This window comes from Urocitellus parryii, chromosome 11 (assembly GCF_045843805.1).
Source record: "Urocitellus parryii isolate mUroPar1 chromosome 11, mUroPar1.hap1, whole genome shotgun sequence".
Taxonomy (NCBI): Eukaryota; Metazoa; Chordata; class Mammalia; order Rodentia; family Sciuridae; genus Urocitellus; species Urocitellus parryii.
The window spans coordinates 114,808,898-114,828,761 of NC_135541.1; the positions used below are offsets into that span (position 1 = coordinate 114,808,898).

Here is a 19,864-nt window from a genome sequence, read left to right on the forward strand (position 1 = left end):
TGTAAATACTTAATGAAGTTTCCAACCTGATAGTATATCTGCTTAGAATCTCTCTTGCCCTCATCGATGGCTGTTTAAAAGAAAGGCACCTCCTTCTCTTGGAACTCTGGCAGGAAGGAGATCAGTTATCAGACACTGTCAACTTATTAAGATAGCATCCTCCTTCTTTTTTCTCTATATTTATATTGGTATATTATAATTATATAGTGGTGGGACTTGTTGTTACATAATGGTACATGAACATAACTCATCCTCCTCTTTTGTTAATGCCCAAAATTCCACTCTGAAAATTCCCTCAAAATTTTTGCTCAATGTACCATTCCTTGTTAAAAATGCAAATACATCTTAGGGTGTGGTCATTTAAATTATGCTGGCCACTTCATATCCTGTTTTGAGAGCAAGTTTTGATAAAAAAAAAAAGATAGTCATGTATGTCTGAAAAGTAGAGAAGTATTGGATAAGGTTCTCAGGAATAGGGCAGGGAGATAAAAATAGACACTAGGAGCAGAGATGATCAACGGTCTACTATGAGTGCCTGGGGTGGGCAATGCTTCTGTGCTTCCCTGCACCCTGCCTGGCTCTTCATCTTGGGACCAGTATGGGGGCTCCTCACATCATCCACACTGCCTATACAGAGGTCTGGCTTCTGCCAACAGGCCATTCCCTGCATGATAAGAATGTATTGCAGCTGGCCACGGTGCAGTAGCACATGCCTATGATCCCAGCAACTCCGGAGACTGAGGCAGAAGGATCACAAGTTCAAGGCCAGTGAAGTTAGCAAGACCAAGTCTCAAATAAAACAAAAGAAAAATTTTTTTAAAGAGTTAGGAATGTAACTGGGTTCAATTAATTTAAAAAAAAATAATAAAAATTTTTAAAATGTAAAGCACCTGTCAGTTATCCTCTTGGTTTGTACAGTGGACTCTAATTTGGCTCCTCATCACCTAGAGCACAGGTCTTAGTCCTTTTCCTGAATTCCAGAAGAAACCTGTCTACATCCAAGATTTATGTGCTATGTAGACTTTCCTGGAAAACTCAGAAATCAACTGTAGAATTCACATCATACAGGACTCAAAATTTGACTAAAAAAAAAATAGCCTGCTCATCTGAACTTTCATATGAGCATGCATAGATATGGCACAGTGGGTCTCAGCATCAGATGTATCCACAGGACACAAATTAATTAACAACAACAACAACAACAACAAAACCCCAGTAAACTGTAAAGGGTTTGAAGAGAAAGAGGTGGAGTGAAAGGAGGGGAAGTGGGATGGTGGGGGAGAAGGGCTGGGGATTGAATTGCAGCAGGTTGAGTTCCATACATTTGTGATAATATCAGAGTGTATCCTGATGTTGTATGTAACTAAAGAGAAGTTTAAAAAATAAATTAATAGGACATTATTACCCTATGACTACACGGCTGCTGTGATTCTATATCATGTACAACCAAAAGAATAGAAATTATACTACATTTATGTATGATGTGTCAAAGCACATTCTATCATCATGTATAACTAATTAGAACAAAGGCACCCTGAGGCGGCATCCTTTCCCTGAGTCCCACCCGCAGGCGGTAGGCACAGTGACAAAAGCACCTAGGCAAATAGTCCGCTGGGGCTTGGGGAGCCGCTTGGGAGATGCGTTCTTCCAAGGCCCACCTCTTCCCACAGGATCCCATGTTGGTGCAGGACAGGGTGAGGGGACGTGGACTGGGTTTCTTGCTTGAGGAATGCTGTTAGGCTTCCTGAACAGGTTGGTAGTGTGGAATAGAGGATGAGGAGGCAACTTCTGAGCAGAGTGTTTCTGTGAGAGGGAGTGTCACAGATTAAGACTCCCAAGTCAGTTCTATCTCTCCAAGACACCAACCTCTGTGAGATGTGTGGCCTTATCTTAAAAGTCACCCTTCACTTGGCTGAGCATAAGGAAGCACACCACAAGCAGAAAATGTGCATGTGTTGAGCATGTGAGAAACAATTCTATTTCAGTACAAATTATCAGCACAAGAATCAGCATATTGGAGAGAAGCCATTCAGAAGTGATATGGGCAGAACCTCATTTGTGAAGAGCTATAAATTCCATGAACCAGAAAGGCCTTTATATGCAGAGAGGTTGGAAATGATTTCCGGACAAGCTTGGAATTTCTCCATCAACAGTCTTCTTCTTCCTGTGGAAAAGTCAAATAGCAATACATTCTATCGTCATGTATAAATAATTAGAACAAATTAAAAAAAAATTTTTTTAAATGAGCTGCCTCTCACAGGGGAAAGCTCATTGTAACTGGGAAGAATGTGATGAAGTGTTCATCCCCAAACACACACTTGTTCAGCATTAGAGAGCCCTCACCAGAGAAGGATGTTACATGTGCAGAGAGTATAGGGAATCCTTTACCCACAGCTCCAGTCTCATTAAACACCAGAGTACACACTGGAGAAAGACCTTATAAGTGCTCAGAGTGTGGCAAGTCCTTTAGCCACCTCTTTCAATATTGGAGAGTTCACCCTGGAGAAAGGCCTTATAAATGCTGTGAATGCAGTAAATCCTTTACCCAGACCTACAGCCTCAATAACCATTGGAAAGTTCACCCTGGAGAGAGGCCTTTTGAGTGTGGGGAATGTGGGAAATCTTTATCCAAAGATCCATCCTGATCTAACATCACAGAATTCACACTGGACAAAGGCTTTTCAAGTGTAGTGAATGTGGGAAATTCTTTAGCCAGAGCTCTGCACTCCTGCAACCGCATAGTATCCACACTGGAGAAAGGCCTTATGAGTGTGGGAAATTCTTTACCTACAACTCCAGTGTTCTAAACCACCAGAACATACACACTGGATGAAGGCCTTATCAGTGCAGTGAACGTAGGAAATCCTTTAGTAGTACTGCAGCCTTATTCTACACCTGAGAGTTCACACTGGAGAAAGGTCTTATGGGTGCAGTGAAAGTGGGAAATCCTTTAGCCAAAGGTCTGCATTCCTTAAACACCACACAGTTCCTACTGAAGAAAGGCCCTATGAGTGCAGCAAATGTGCACTCCAACTTCAGTGACCATAGGAGAGTTCATACTGGAGAAAGGCCTGAGAGGGTCTTTAGTGTGGAAAATCTTAGCAAAAGCTCTGGCCTCATTCAACACCAGATTTCACACTGGAGTAGGGCCTTATAAATGTGTTGAATATGAGAAAGCTACCAGCCAAATGCCTTTCCTCAGGTACCACGAAGTTCACATGGGGAAGACACCCTAATATCCTGGAAGTGGGGTGCTTTTTTGTTTAGTGCAATGACACTGGAGGAGATCCCTTAGATAGGCGCCATTTGCCTGAACTTAACCTGATTCATTCACACGTCCACATTAATTCCAGGTGTCGGGGAAGCTTGAAGCTTTGTGCTGTACTTCTAAACCTGTCCAGGGCCTTTGCCCAAGCTTTAGTCACCTTCAATACTGTAACTGGAGCCCTGTGGCCTCCATCACCTGCCAGGCACCCACAGTGTGTGTTGGTACTCCTTTTGCATAGGGAAGTGGTTAGTCTTTGCTTTCCCATCCCAGAGAAGGATTTGTGAGATGACAGCATTCACTCCCAACGTGTTAAGGTCTGGGTCTGACTCAGGTTTGGCCTCAAAGACCTGGTCTGAGTCCTGCTTGTGAATTAAAAGAATTAAAAGATGGACTACATTTTCCAGGAATATTGTTTGTCTTTCATGACCAGTGATGGAGTTTCGTGGCCTTTATCTGACCAACCTGAGAAAAGTCTGCCTCTTGTTTCTCTGCTTTGTGTGATGATAAATTTCTTTAAAAAAAAAAGAAAGAAAGAAAGAAAGAAAAGAAAACTATCCTGCCCAACATTTATTTATTTTTTCCTTTTTTTTGACATGGGGGATTGAATTTAAGGGTGTTTTACCACTGAGCACATCCCCAGTCTATTATTATTATTATTATTATTATTATTATTATTATTATTATTTTGAGTCAGAGTCTTGCTAAGTTGTAGAGGTTGGCCTTGAATTTGCATTCCTCTTGTCTCTATCCTCCTGCCTCAGTTTCTGGAGTTGCTGGTTTTACAGGCATGCACCACACACCAGGTTCCTGCCCAACATTTCTGCCCAGCTATCAGATGGAATATTCAAATGTATTAATGCACTCCATCAAATGGATTAATCCATGGATGAGGCCAGAGTCCTCATGGTCCAATCCCTTCCCAAAAGTACCACCTCTGCTTCAACAGGTGAGCTTTCAAGGGTATTCAAGATCCAAACCATAACAATAGTATTGTATTCTAAATATACCATTTTATCTTTTACTTTTAAAAATCAGTTCTATGTGTTTAAGATTCAGACATTTTTCTCTATTTGCATCTTGTTTATTGCTTCTGACTGCCCCAGTATTCCACAATGTTTCCATTACATTGGACCTGTCCGTTACCCTAAAGCCCTGATTGCTAATCAACCCTGAGCTACCATAAACAATGCCACATTGAACCTCTTGGTTCATATTGTGAGGACTGAATGAACCAGTTCACATAACCGGATTAGAACAGGGCAGCACCTAGAAGGCCACCTCTAAATTAGTGCTGATGAGGCTATGATTGATGCTCCCTGCAGAACAGCTGATATGTTTTCATGGGATGCATAACTGGGAGTGAGACTGTAGTGTTATGATCATGAATTTCATGCACACTCCAAAAGCAGATCTAATGTACTGGCAAATCCTGATGACTCTATCTTCTACATATCTTTCCTTGTGGTTATTTTTTCACCAAGTATCCAGAGAGATACTTTAAAAATGTAAACCATATTGTGTTACTGTCCCTCAAAGGTGCACTGACAATAAAGCCCAAATATTTACTCATGGTCTATAAGGCCTTACAGACTGGGCCTTTACTTGACCCTTGACATTATTTCCTCTGACTTTCTGCCTCACTCTGGTCAAGTCACACAGTGTTGTTTATAATGGTTCATAGAAAATTCCACACCTAGTCTTGCTCTGGTGCTTCACTTGCTGTTCTTTCTGCCTGAAAGATTCTTATTCTCCCAGATCACTGCAAGTTTCACTTCCTCACTTCACTCAAATACTACCTCCTCAGAGAGATAGTCACTAATCACATAATCTAAAATAGTGTCCCCTCATCATTGTTCTCTGGCTCTGCATATTGTTTTATTTCTTTTCATAGCATCTATTATCCCTACCTTTGTATCTTTTTGTGGTAGATTTTCCTCCATTGGAAGGTAAACCCCATGAAGGCAGGAATTTCTTTTTCTTGTTCCTTGCTATATCACTGTTTCAATCAGCCTCTTCACTGCTGTAACTAAAATACCTGCCAAAAACAATTTTAGAGAAGGAAGTTTATTTAGGGGCTCACGGTTTCAGAGGTATCACTTCATAGCAGACTCCATTCCTGGGGGCTCTAGGCAGAACATCATAGTGGAAGCATGTGGTGGAGGGGAGCAGCTCACATGATGACCAGGCAGCAAAGAGACTCCGCTCACCATGCCCCAAAGGCAAGCCCCCAGTGATCCACCTCCTTCAGCCATACCCTATCGACTTTAGGTTACCACTCAGTTAATCCCATTAAGGGATTAATTCAGTGATTAGGTTAAGGTTCTCATAACCCAATCATTTCTCCTCTAAGCCTTCTTGCATTGTCTCACACATGAGCTTTTGGGGGGATACTGCACATCCAAACCATAACAATCACTTAGAATAGTGACAGCACATAGCATGCACTGAGTAAGTGTTTGTGGGCCAAAGAAAGAAAGACTGAATACTGTGATATTATTCTCAAAATGTTTGCATTAGTGCATACTCATGTTAATGGCTCCCAACATTCCTACTCCTTCTTGTCATCAACATTTGGTATATATGTATGTTGTATGTATGTTTATATGTATTTTTGCAGTGCTGGATTGAACCCAGGGACACTCTACCATTGAGCTATATCCCCAGCTCCCTCCCGACTTTTCTAAAATTTTGTGACAGGGTCTGACTAAGTTGCCCAGGCTGGCCTTGAACTTGTCATAATCCTGCCTCAACCTCCTATGTAGGGGAAATTATAAGCATGTGTTCCTTGTGCCAGGCAACATCTGGTATTTCCTAACTTTGTAACTTTGCCAAACAAGTTTTTATTTTTCCAAATAGAGGTGTTTTAAAAATTGTTATTCTTAAATATAAGCTTTTGAATAAGAGAAAGGCATTTCAAATACCAATGAAATATAAAGGCCTATTTTAGACTAGAGAGCAGAACATTTCTTTAAATTGAAAACCTTTACCTTTATGAAAAATTCACACATGGTGAGTGAAAACTAGCAGTGTTTGCCAGAAAGAGTTCTTTCAGGAAGACAGCATTCTATACTTCCATATTCCTAAGAATTCCCACTTGTTTACTCTAAAAGGGAAGAGTTTGCACCAAAAAGGAAGAAAAATTTTAAGGAGGCAAAGCAAGGATAAGCCCTATCCCAACTCACACACTGTTTAAATTCCCCTTGTGAGTCTAGCAGGTCATTTTGTTCCTTCCTAGTCCTCATCTAAGTTGTAACTGAATCTAAGTTTTCTATGCTGGGCTGCTGGGTGGGGCAGAAGGAGCTTTCTGAAAGAATGAAGGAAATGAAGGAAAGAACTACTCCACATTGTAAGTAATAAACTTGGCTTTCTATTCCCTCTAAGAGAAAGCCAAGGTAGAAACATAAAGTGAATTGAATAATATATAACATATATGTATGCATATATATCCACATATATAAAATTTTGACATATATTTATATTAAAATATATTTAATATTTATGTTTATATTTATATTTAAATGTATATTTGTATATTCACATATATTATTTATATATAACAGATGTTTTTTATATACTTTTTGTTTATATATTTGTATATAAACATATACTTATACATAAATATATCATATATATATTTATTTCTCCTTTTAAGGAGCCCTCAATGCCTATCAGAGAAGAGGAAAAAAATTAATAATCTATATCTGCTTATGTGCAGTCCTCAGAGATAACTACTATTCTGACTTTGGTGTTTTAATTTCTTGTGTGCCTTTTTGTTTTTGTTTTTCAAAAGTTTTATCATATGTATGTATGTATGTGAATACTTAAACAATATGTTCCTTTGTTTTACCTGTTTTTAAACATTGTATAAAGGATCTTTTACTGCATGTTTGTTTTTATCACCTGGTGTTTATATTCTTTTTTTTTAAGAGAGAGAAGAGAGAGAGAGAGAATTTTTTAATATTTATTTTTCAGTTTTCGGCAGACACAACTTCTTTATTTTATTTTATGTGGTGCTGAGGATTGAACCTAGTGCCCCAAGTGTGCCGGGTGAGCGCATTACCGATTGAGCCACATCCCCAGCCCCTGGTGTTTATATTCTTGAGATTCTTTTATGTTGCTGCATTATAGGTATGGTTTTTTCATTTTTACTGCTAGATAGCATTCCATTCTGTGAAAATAGCACAACTTGTTCATTTTACTATTGGTGGACATCTGAGTTGACTCCAAAATTTTGCTTTTCCAAATAGTACTACTTCGAACATTATGATACCTGACTTCTGATACATATATGCTAAAATTTCTCTTGGGGATTTACACCTAGGCATGGAATGCCAGGTGATAGGCTATGCAAATATTCAACTTTACTGGATATCAGATGTATGTGACACAGTCTGAAATATGTTTGACCTCTGTACCTGGGTCCTGACAATTCCTAAAACCCAGAGAAAGTCCTAAGTGTTACAGGTGAGAGGAACATCTTTTCTTATTTATAAGAAAAAAACTGTTGTGGAATTTACGCATATGAGGCAACTCCTGGGAAGATGGGGGTGGTTGCCAAAGAAACCAACCCTGTTATTAGAGGCTGAGAATTTTCAGCCCTACCCCCTGACCTCCAGGAAAAGAGGAACTGGAGATTGATCTAATCACTAGTGAAGACAAAGAGATGCTGGGAGTGTGGTGCACCCAGAGAAGGTGAAGAAACTCTGCATGCACCTTCCCTCACGTGTTTCCCTAAATAGCTTCCACTGGTTGTTAAGTTAACATGCACAGTTGGATGAGGAACACAGAAGTGAAACTCATCTCAGCCAGCTAAATGCATTCCTCCCCCGCCCCACTGAACTGATAGTTTTTATTATCTGTAAGTGAATTCTCTGTTTAACATGAGCTTACAGAATGCATTCATAAAAATGGGATCATTAACTGAAAACAACTCCTTGTAGAATGATCATGACATAGTATATTTTTGGAAATATACCCAGCACAGTATTGGCAGTCGAATTTCCTTTTTTTTTTTTTTTCCTGGTACCAGAGATTGAACCCAGGGGCACTTAACCACTGTGCCACTTCCCTAGCCCTTTTTTTGTATTTTATTTAGAGATAGGGTCTCTCTGAGCTGCTAAGTACTTTGCTAAATTGCTGAGTCTGGCTTTGAACTTGTGATCCTCCTGCCTCAAACTTCCAAGTCACTAGGATTACAATGACTGTGTGTGACACAGTAACTACTGTGTCACAACCTTTGCCTAGCTCCCATTTCTTTTTTACATCTGCCAAAGTCATGATATGTCTCTGGTCATTTCTTGGAACTCTTACTCACACAATTGTTAATCAGCCCTCTCAGACTGTAGTGGTATTATGGACTTCCACCAATTCCCCATTGCCTTTTGATCCTTCCCCTTGAAAATGCTAAGAACCACCATAAATCTATGTTAGAATTAGAATAATTCTATTCCTTCATTTTTCTGTGGCATATCTAGAAGGATCATGTGCACATATTTTGTAAATTGTTGTAGGTTAAAACTGTTCAGAATAAACGGCACAAAGGAAGGCTACAGTGAAAACTTCATACCACTTAATTCAGATAGAACATCCATGGGCAGAGGCCATTATAACATGGTATGCTAATCCATTGACCAAATGTTACTGTAGAGTCTGCCAGGCTAGCTCTCATTGGTTGAGAATGTAAATAGTAGTCCAAGAATAGAAAAACATATTATGATGGTACCAAAGATTCATACATACTTTTAAAAAGTATTTCAGAGACAGCTGAGCACTATGGCACATGCCTGTAATCCCAGTCATTTGGGAGGCTGAAACCGGAGGATCACAAATTTAAGGTCAGCCTTAGCAACTTAGTGAAGCCCTATCTCAAAATAAGTAAATAGGATGGGAGATGTGGCTTAGTGGTAAAGTGCCCTTAGGTCCAATCCCCAGTACCAAATTAAAACAATTGATAATCTGGCAATGTAATATAATGTTATGCTTGATCATATATTTCTGAGCTCCAAAGATTCTGTGGGAAAATTCAATATACCCTATTCTAATTATGACTATCAGTATTACTGCCCCTCCATTCCAAAGTCTAATTCCTCTGTAGACAGAAACACTGCCTTGATTCTTCTTCTTCTTCTTCTTCTTTTTTTGGTACTGGGGATTGAACCCAGGGATGCTGTGTCACATCCCCAGGCCTTTGTTTTTATGTTGAGAGGGGCTTGCTAAATTGCTTAGGGCCTTGCTAAATTGCTGAGGCTGGCTTTGAACTTGGGATCCTCCTGCTTCAGCTCCTCAAGTTGCTAGGATTACAAGTATGGGTCACTGTGCTCCATCTGAGTTTTTGTTTGTTTGTTTGTTTTTTAGTTGCCTTTATTTTATTTCTTTTCATGTGGTGCTGAGGATTGAACCCAGAGCCTCACACGTACTTGGTGAGCGCTCTACCACTGAGCCACAACCCCAGCCCCCCTATCTGAGTATTCTTGACATAGTATAAATTCAGGCATAGAGCAGAGGCCAAGGTTTTAGTTTGATTGAGATGTTAAAATAAAATACAATAAACAGAGTAGCTTATAAACAACAGAAATTTATTCTCACAATTCTGGAGGCTGGGAAGTCCAAGCTTAAAGCAAGCAAACGGATTCAGCAACTGGCAAGGGCTCAATACACACACACACACACACACACACACACACACACACACACATATATATATATATATATATATATATTTAGTTATCAATGGATCTTTGTTTCATTTATTTATATGTGGCACTGAGGATCCAGCCCAGGGCTTCACACATGCCAGGCAAACACTCTACCACTGAGCCACAACTCTAGCCCAGAGGGCTCACTTTCTGATTCCTAAAGAGCATCTTTTTGATGTGTTCTCACATGGCAAAAGGGCAGGCTAGTTCTGTAGGGTCTTCTTTATAAAGGCCCTAATCCCAATTATTAGGGTTCTGCTCTCATTACCTGATCTAGTCCCAAAGGTCCCTTCTATCAATACTATCACCTTAGGGATTAAGGTTTCAGTATATAAATTTTTGGAGAAATAAGCATTCAGACCATAGCACTGACTAAATAGTAGCATGTAATTAATATTTGCTTTAGGAGGTTGGAAGGAGAGGGTAATTAGTAGAGGGAAAGTCTCACTCCAGAGTCTAATACTTGGCTATCCTTAGGCTGGGGTTTCTCAACTTTGGCGCTGTTGGCATTTTGGGATAGATTATCTTTTGTTAAGAGAAAGAGGATGTCCTGTGCATTATAGGATAGTTAGCAGCATTCTTGGCTTCTCCTGACTAGATGCCAGTGGCACACACATCCCTTTTGCCTTGTGTGAGGACAAAAATGTCCAGGGAACAAAATTGCCCCCACTTGATATTGCTATATGAAATCCATCTCCATTTTTTTTTCTCTTTAAGTCACCAGGTTCTGGCTTGGGGAACAGAAATTCCTGATCTGGAGAGAACACAATGATGTTGTCATGCTATAAGAATAAACAATTATAGTTAAACTCCAATTATTGTTTCATACAAATTTATTTATATGCCCCCTAATTCCATTGTTCTTATAAGACACTGAGGACAACTTGTAAAACTATGCATGTGTGCAGAATAGAAAGACAAAAGTAGAAAATATTGGACTTATTGGGGATGGGTGAGCCAGATCATGGTTGAATAGTGTACTTTCACTTGACAGGAGCCTTTGTGGTTTCAGGCTTCAGGTGGCCAGATAAGTCCCTCAGCTCTATGACCAGGTGACCAAGAAGAGCTCTTACATCCTGCATGAGTTTGAGAAGAATGCTCATCTGGTGATGCAGGTGGGGATCTGGAGAGGAGAAGCCTCGGTGCTCAGAAGAAGGGGTAGCTAGTGGAGGCAGAGGGCCAGGGGGCTCCTTAGAAGTCGTTTCTGGAGCAGCCAGTTTCTGAGGAGCTGGATTCAAGGTGGGCGATTCAGCAGAGCTGGAGCGACCTGGATTATATGGCAAAAGGCACATACAAGAATTAAATCTGGGCCTATTGTCATAGCAGTCTTTTTCATTCTCTGAAATGGCTTTGGGTTCCAGTGGCAAAAGGGACTTGAGGACTCTAGTGTCCCTCCTAATCCAAATTTTAATCTGAAGATTGGCTATCTTTTCTTGAACATCCTAGCAAGAAGACCTTATCATTAGATGGACTATTAACCAATGTTTCCTCTTTCAAGACAAAATCTAATTCACTGAAGCATGGATATATTATACCGTCCTAAGCAACCTCTTTATTGTATAAGACATTAGTCTAATTCTTCATTCGTGGCCCTGTTGTTAGCTTTTTGAGGACATCAGTGTTGGTCCCCTAAACCACCTCCTCTTTAGGATGGGCATCACCAGTTCCTTCTATTATTTTTCATCTCACTTGGCTTCAGGCTTCCTCATCACACTAGACAACTCCTCTGAATGTATTTCAGGTCAAGTTCTGGATGGTAGCTCCCAGATTTTCACATGGATTTTATCCCTCATTCTAGAGATTATATTCCTGTAAATGCCCAGAAATGATATAAGGAATCTAAGTTCTATGAGGCAGTGCACGTAGGTCTTGGTTCAATAGCATTGGCACCATGGTTTGAGGGAGAAGTTCTCTATTTGGGCTCTTTTCTATGTCCTTTCTTTCTTTCTTTTTTTTTTGGTGGGGTGATACCAGGGATTGAACTCAAGGTTGTACAACCACTGAGTCACATCCCTAGCCTTTTTTTGCATTTTTATTTAGAGACAGTTTCACTGGGTTGCTTAGTACCTCGCCTTTGCTGAAGTTGGCTTTGAACCCATGATCCTGCCTCAGCCTCCTGAGCCTTTGGGATTATAGGTATATACCACTGTGCCTGGCTTTCTATGTCCCCACTTCACCTTCCTACGCTGAACCCAGCCCATGGATCCAGTCATCCTGTACCCATCTCCTTGTTGTCACACACAAACCAAAGAGACACATACATACTTACCCTGCACCCTGATTTCTAGCTGGGAGCTCCGTTTCCAAACTTGCCCATCTTCAGTGGCTGCCTCACACCAGTAGGACCCAGAGTGCTCCACGGAGGCTGTGGGGACCTGAAATTCTGAGGAGAGGCCCTTGCTGCGCACTGTTCTTCCATCCTTGTAGAAGGAGAAGAGGAGGCGGGCGGCTGACCTCTGCAGGGACAGCTTTGTCTGACAGCTCAGAGTCACTGGGCTTCCTTCTTTGGGTTCAGCAGACGGCGAGGCTCTGAGCACTGGGGCTGCAAACAGTTCTGAGGGAAAGGTAAGCAAGAAAGAAGAGCTCAGCCATTCTGTATTCAAGTAGGACCGTGAGGGGCCAAGCAGCCAGGTCAGAGGTCCTTTCCTCCTTTTCCACCAGAATTTTTTTTTTTTAAAGAAAGATTCCTCTTGAACTTTTGTTTTGTTTTCACAGAACTGCTGATTAAAACCAGAGCCTATGACTAGGCAAGTGCTCTACCATTGAGCTACATCCCAGTCCTTTTAAAATTTTTATTTTGAGTCAGGGTCTCACTAAGTTGCCCTTGCTGGCCTCAAACTTGTGATCCTCCTGCCAGCCTCTTGAGTAGCTGGGATTACAGGTGTGTGTCACTTCACTCAGCCCCATTTGACACCTCTCTCTCTCTCTCTCTCTCTCTCTCTCTCTCTCTCTCTCTCTCTTCTCCCTCTCTCCTCAACTAGACAGAACCAGTAAAGATCCAGAGATGGGCAATAAGATAGCAGTCCAGATACCCAATCTACAATTGACAGAAAGCATAGATCTGGGTGGTAGGAAACACTGAACTCTGGGTGGGGTTGATGATTTTAAAAGGCAATGCTGCGATTTTGACACTCCTGAAACTCCAATTGGGCATTTGCTAGCAATCTGTTCCTCAAGGATTTAATGATCTTTCTACCCCTCACACCAAAGAAAAACAATTTTGGGCTCCCTGTCCCTTCTTACTTGATTTTACCACAGCAATGCTGACTCTAGCTCTTACCTTGGACTGTGATAGCCACTGTAGATGTTGTTTCTGGGCTCCCTGGACCGGGGCTTCTAAAGATGGCACTGCAGTGGTAATGCCCACTGTCTGCCTCTTGCACCACAGCGATGGAGAATTCCTTGTTTGGTCCAGGGGGACCCAGGGCTGAACCATCTCGGTAGAAGGTGACCTGAGTCAGTGGCCAGTCTTGCCAGGCCCGGCAGCGCAGAACCAGTGGATCTCCTTCAAATATGGGTGTAGCTGGGCCTTGGAGGATCAGCCAGTCTAGCCCAGAGGAAGAACTGAGTGTTACCCACTGTCTCACTTGAGAAAACCCCCAGGGATGCCCAGAAGAGGCTCTCTAAACTTTCCTTAAGGGTCTATTCATGTAAATTCTCACCCCTTAATACCTTACTGAAATGCTTCTGTCAACTCGCCTTAGCAATGGGAAACCCGTTTCTCTGTCCTCCTTTCTCCCCCAGACCCCCTACTCACGGTCTGTGCTGGTGACTGTGGAACAATTTTTTGCCTCCAGTTTAAAACTGGATTTCTCACCACATCACCTTGACCCATCTCTAGACCTAGTGTGGGACAATTTCTCCAGGGCCTAGAACTAAGGATCTCCTGGCTGCTGGGGGCTGAAGATGAGTCCTCAACCTATGGCCAGTTTCCTGAGTGGGTCATTTTCCTGAGTGGGCTGTGGAGCTAAAAGAAGGAGTTTGGGACACCAGTTAGGTCTTCCGAGGACCTTACCATAAGACACGATCAGATGGAAGGGTTCACTGAAAGTGTAGCCCTTGACCTGATAGTCAGTTTCCCTTGGGTCCTTCAAGTCGTCATCCATGTGGCAGTCACTCTTCTCAGTGCTGACAGGTCCTTCACACTGCAGAGTCTCAAAACTGGCAGCTGAAGAGGGTATGTCCCAAGGAGAACCAGAAAATGATGCTGTAACTTAGAAAAAGGGGACAGGAATTCGCCCTCCACAAGAGTTCCCCCTTTCTCCTGGGGCAACCATCCTTTTCAGAATGAGAATAGGAAGACATCAAAATCTTTTTTTTTCCAAGAAAGTCTTGGGTGGGGATGGGGGTTGTCTCTGGGAGGAATGGTTTTGACCTTGGTTCACTGATATCCATGTGCTCTCACTGTGGCATTGGGAAGTGGAAAATAAAAGAATAAAAGGAGGTGAATCCAGCAGCCTGGCATCCAGGAAATGAGGAACCAAAGACAACCATGACCCCAGAGCACACAGGCATAGGACAAGAGAGAAAGGCAAACATCAAATTCTGACACTCACTGAGTATTTGCTGTTTGCCACTCACCGCTAGCAATTTTGTGCATTATTTCATTTACTCTTCACAAGCTTTCCAGGTAGGTGACTTCATCTCCATTTTATAATTTTTTTCAAGAAACGAGCTTTAGGAAAGCAAATTAATACACCCAGAGTTTAAAAAGAAAATAAAGAATGAAGCAAAAAAGTCAGGTGTGCTTGAGCTCAAACTTAGTGTTCTTTTTACTTCACCGTGCAGACATGGTCTAATTCAGTGCTCAGACTTGCCTTGGGGACTTTCATCCATATTCTCATTTTCCCAAAATACAAAATACTCGTCAGCCTAGATATGCTACCTATGAAAGAGCTTTCAGTCCCTAGCTGGGTCTCTCCTCCCTCCTTGCTCCCCTTTCAGATCTTCATTTGTTCAGTCATCTTTACTTTAATGATCTCTGCCTCTTAAACTTTCCCTAGCAATGGCAGAGCCCTTTCTTTCTCCTCCCCTCTACCCTGATGCCCCATTCCCAGACTGAACTGGTAACTGTGGAACAATTCTTTGTCTCCAGGTTGTTAGTCTTTAGGGTTAAAGATTTATCACCACATCTTTTTCCTACCTCTTACTTTCATGATTGATCCAGGCAAGGTAAATGCCATTTCTTCCATTTCTGAGACTATTTCTTGTCCTTGTTAGTCTCTCTCCCTGCTCCCTGTCATGGGGCCATTCATGCATGCTCACTTCTTCATTCCATCCTTTCCTGTCCCATTTGTCTTTGCTCTTTTCCACTCCCAATGACCCCAGGCTCTTCTTTGACTTTGTAACTCCCCTTATCAAGCCTTCTTTCTATTTCCCAGTACCAGGTGCTTTCCTTACCACCTCCGTCTGCCCCCTTTACTACTCTGCAACCTCTTTTCAGTTCCTCCTCTGTCACTCCGTTGGCCTCCGCCTCCTCTGCTTTAATCCATTTTAAGGACAAAAAATCTTGTTGGGCTTCCAGGCATTTTCACTCAATAAATCTTATGTGGAAGTATTATCACTTTACAAATTAGAAAACTGAATTCAGAAATATAAAAAGTGACTTTTTCAAAGTGATGTAAAGCTACTAACTAGAAGAAGGGCTTGATCCCAAGTCTGCAATTCTTGTCACAAGGAAAAAAAAAAGAATATTGTCAGATAAAGAAACTGTGGTATATATACACAATAGAATATTACTCAGCAATAAAAGAGAATAAAATATGGCATTTGCAAGTAAAGGGATGGAGTCAGAGAATATCATGTTAAGTGAAGTAAACCAATCCCAAAAAACCAAAGGCCAAATGTTTTCTCTGATAAATGGATGCTGATCCATATGGGGGGCGGGGAGCAGGGGATGAGTGGAGGAACTTTGGATTAGCCAAAAGGGAGGAAGGAGAAGGCAGGGGGCATGGGGATAGGAAAGATGGTAGAATGAGACGAACATCATTACCCTAGGTACATGTATGATTGCACAAATGGTGTGACACTATTGTATGTAGAACCACAGAAGTGAAAAACTGTGCTCTATTTGTGTACAATGAATCAAAGAGCATTTTGCTATCATGTATAACTGATTAGAACAAATAAATAAAACAAAAGAACATTGTCCCTGGCCACAAACAGCTATCAGTTTAGTGGGAAACACAAGTATATGAAGAGATTATTTCAGCATGAAGAAAGTAATAAGAAAGAGGTTTTCCAGGCAGCCATCAGAACAGAACTGAGGGTTCAAGGAAGGCTTTTCAGAGAAGATGCCACCAAGACTGCCCTTCTTGATATCTAGAAGTTTATAAAGGTGGAGAGGACCAGGAGGCCAGCAAGAGAGCTCATTTTAGGCAAAGATAGCAGTATCTGCTAAGCAAAGCCTTGGAGAGAGTAGAGTCCAGGTGTGCATGTATAAATATAAGCCAATAGAGATTTATCAAAGTATAAGTTGTGAGACTTAGAGGTTGGCTATAGAGGCTAAAGAGTCTAAACAGGTGCCGGTTTTGGGTAGAGTTTGTGTGCCATCACAAGAAGCTTAGGCTGACAGATTTTAGAGGTCACTGTAGCTGCAGGGTGCAGAATTGAAGGATACAAGGCTGATACAAGATTAGTTAGGAAATTATGGTACTAGCCCCAGACACATAGGATGAGGGCTTGTCCTAGAGCGTTAGTAATGTTTCAGGGAAGAACAATTTAGGAGACAAAATTTGCCAAATTTGATTGATTGCTCAGTTATAGAGAAGACAGAGAAGGAAGAGTCAGGTTGTCTCTTGGATTTCTGACTTGGAGATCACAGTGGATGCTGATGCTATTAGCTGAAGTCGGAAATAGTGAAAGAATGAGTGAGAAGAAGTGGGAGCCAGGACAGGGGTGTTCGTCTCCAAATACCTCTCGGACACATAGATAAATATGTCCTGTATGAAGACTGATATTTGAATGTGAAGGTCAAAAGCATGATTAGGGTTGAAGATCTGATCTGGAACTCTTAAACATACAGTTATTATGGCAAAAGTTATGCAGACAATAAACTCATAAAGGAGATTTCATAAAGAAAGAAGAGTGGAGAGACAAGGATATTAACTAAGGGAACATTCAGGTATAAGGGGAAGAAAAGAGAAGTTCCCAAGGGCCCAAAAGAAGTACATGGGGCTGGGGATGTGACTCATCGGTGGCCCGCTCGCCTGGCATGCGTGCGGCCCGGGTTCGATCCTCAGCACCACATACAAACAAAGATGTTGTGTCTGCGGAAAACTAAAAAATAAATATTGAAAAATAATTCTCTCTCTCGCTCTCTCTAAAAGAAAAAAAAAAAAAAAGATACTTTGGGCTGGGGATGTGGCTCATGCGTGCGGCCCAGGTTTGATCCTCAGCACCACATACAAAGATGCTGTGTCCGCCGAAAACTAAAAAGTAAATATTAAAAAAAAATCATCTCTCTCTCTTTAAAAAAAAAGAAGTACATGAAGTACAAAGAAAAAATGGTGAATTGGAAGTCAGGGATGTAAGGCATGCAAGAAGGAGTAAGTGATCGCTGGATGTGGTGGCAGATGTCTATAATCCCAGCAGCTTGGGAGGCTGAGGCAAGAGGATGGCGAGTTCAGAGCCAGCCTCAGCAAAAGCAAGGCATTAGGCAACTCAGTGAGATGTTGTCTCTAAAAAAAATACAAAAGAGGGCTGGGAATGTAGCTCCGTTATTGAGTGCCCTGAGTCAATCCCCGGTACCTCCTTCCCCAAAAGAGGACGTGATCAGCAGTGCCCAGTGAGCAGAGATGTTCATCAGGAGAAGAATGGGAAAGTGTACAATGATCTATTCTATCTGAATGGAGATCATTGTGCCCTATGCAAAACTTTTCTAGTGGAAACCAGACTACAATCATTGAAACGTGAGAAGTGAGGAAGCAGAGATAGCCAAGTACAGACCACTCTTTAAGGAAAATTGTATCAGAAAAGTAAGAGTTGAAATTGTGTCTAGAGAAGACGACATTGTAGTCAGATGGAAAAGGCCTCAAGATTTTTATATTCAGAAAGAGCCATTCAGTCCTGCACACCAAACTCACTCTCTCTCTCTCTCTCTCTCTCTCTCTCTCTCTCTCTCTCTCTCTCTCCAAATGCTCTACCCCCTGAGTTATACCCCCAGTCTGCATCAAACTCTCTTATATCTAGGCTTCTTATCCTACCTAACCAATTCTTTGGAGGGCCAAAGTTAGTCCATGTTTCTTTGCTCTGAGTCTTTTCCCAAAGTCAGGCATATCTCTATTCTCATACCAACATTCAAACATTTTACTTACCCACCAAAAAATGAGCTGCCCAGAGTACGGCAGAGGGAATATAGAGGGCCCAGGCCATGGGAACACAGCTCAGCTTCATGGTAAATGCGTCTAGGTCTTCTGCAACCCAAACACACTGATTTTCTTCAACATGAAACCTCTCGAATTAGAAAAAAGGAAGTAAATCTAACTGTCTCATCTCTATGCACCTGTTGTCAAGTTTGTAATTGGCTTTCATCATTCAGATTTGTTCAGGTTATTTCTGGTGCCATTTGTATCCTTAAGATTGTGGATGAAATGATAGCACCCTCAGCTCTTCAATATTCCTTTGAAGAGCACAGAGACCTTTCAAAAACATGTGATTATCTGATAATCAATTGGCCTTCATGTGCACTCTGGGAAAAGTCAATATCACTGGTGAAACATCTGGGAACAGAAGGTGGAAAATTGCTTGAAGAAAATCATGGAGAAATCAATGATATGAATTCAAGTGCCCTGTTTCAACCTGCTCCAAGCCTCCATGTTTCTAGTGACTAGAAGTAGCAAGACAGAGGGGAAATTATTGGCAATGGCACCAAGGCAGTTACCAGATTAATTCTTAGTAGGCTCTGACCGTCCAAAACCAAAACAAATTTGTACTCAAATTTCTCTAGATTCATAACTCAGTTCTCTGATCCTGCAGGACAACGTAGACTGTTCAGTCTCATTGGAAGTCTGAGTAAGGCAAGGAAGAATCTCCTGAGAAAGAGCAAAGGAAAAAAGAAATCAACTTCCAGAGGCCCCAGAAGCAAGCCCAAGGCTCAGGCTCATAGCCAAAGCTCAAGCCACTGATCCTGAGGAAATTAGAGACAGGAGGCATCTGATAGCTTTAGAAACTTGAGGAGACCTCAGAATAAGGGCAATACAGAGGCTACAGCATCCCTCTTTGGCTCTAGGTGGCCTTAAATGAGAATCATTGTTCCTGCCTACAATAGTTTCCTGTTTGACTGAGACCTTCTCAATGGCAGGCCCACTCCTCTTCTTACAGTGACCACACTCTTCCCCATTCTCCACTCATAACACGCACCAGGGTCCCCATAGCTTATTCAGAAATGAGATAAGCCACAAGCAATGGGGAAAGGCAGTCTCACTTAAAGTCAAAAGGAGGAACAGCATGACCAATCAGTTGTGCAAAAGCCACAGATCAAAGCAGACAAAAAAGCAAAGTGGGTATGAGAAAGTGGGTCTTTCTCAATCTAAAATAAGCATTTAGAATAAATTTTCCATTATCTGAGAAGCATGTTTTTATGCAGGTGGCCTCAGGGAGTTCAGAGGTGGTTGAATATGGGTGTGGGGTGGGGGGAAGGCAGTGAGGCAGTACGCCCTGCAGCTGATGTGTTATGAAAGACCCAGCAGCCTCAAAGAGGAAGAAAAATCTAACCAGTCCTAATAAAAATTCAATAAATGAAATGTGTTTAGATGGACCTTCACCCTTAACAGTCCCATAGCACAGAGAACCTCAGGGTTACATAAGGTGCTTCTTTAAAATCACAAAAATCTTTCCCTTCCCAGGCTACCCCTTCTCCTTAACTGCCCTACCCATAATGTCATCCCTAGATAGAGGCATC

The 19,864-nt window shown here is 41.6% G+C and overlaps 1 protein-coding gene across 7 annotated transcripts; it reads right to left on the reverse strand.

The window, feature by feature from the left end:
• Positions 1 to 10,946: 10,946 nt before the first annotated feature.
• Positions 10,947 to 18,378, reverse strand: Fcrla (Fc receptor like A). 7 transcript variants are annotated; one of them, XM_026381452.2, is made up of 5 exons: positions 18,279 to 18,378; positions 13,979 to 14,131; positions 13,244 to 13,510; positions 12,233 to 12,517; positions 10,947 to 11,230 (listed from the first exon to the last, which is right to left on the reverse strand). In XM_026381452.2, exons 1-5 carry the CDS (start codon positions 18,355 to 18,357, stop codon positions 10,947 to 10,949), a joined length of 1,068 nt encoding a protein of 355 aa, XP_026237237.2. In that variant the 5' UTR covers positions 18,358 to 18,378. The 7 variants fall into 7 exon arrangements, with proteins under 7 accessions (XP_026237237.2, XP_026237236.2, XP_026237238.2 ...); XM_026381451.2 differs by having other exon boundaries at positions 10,947 to 11,191; positions 18,279 to 18,357; XM_026381453.2 differs by lacking the exon at positions 13,244 to 13,510 and having other exon boundaries at positions 18,279 to 18,357.
• Positions 18,379 to 19,864: the final 1,486 nt, after the last annotated feature.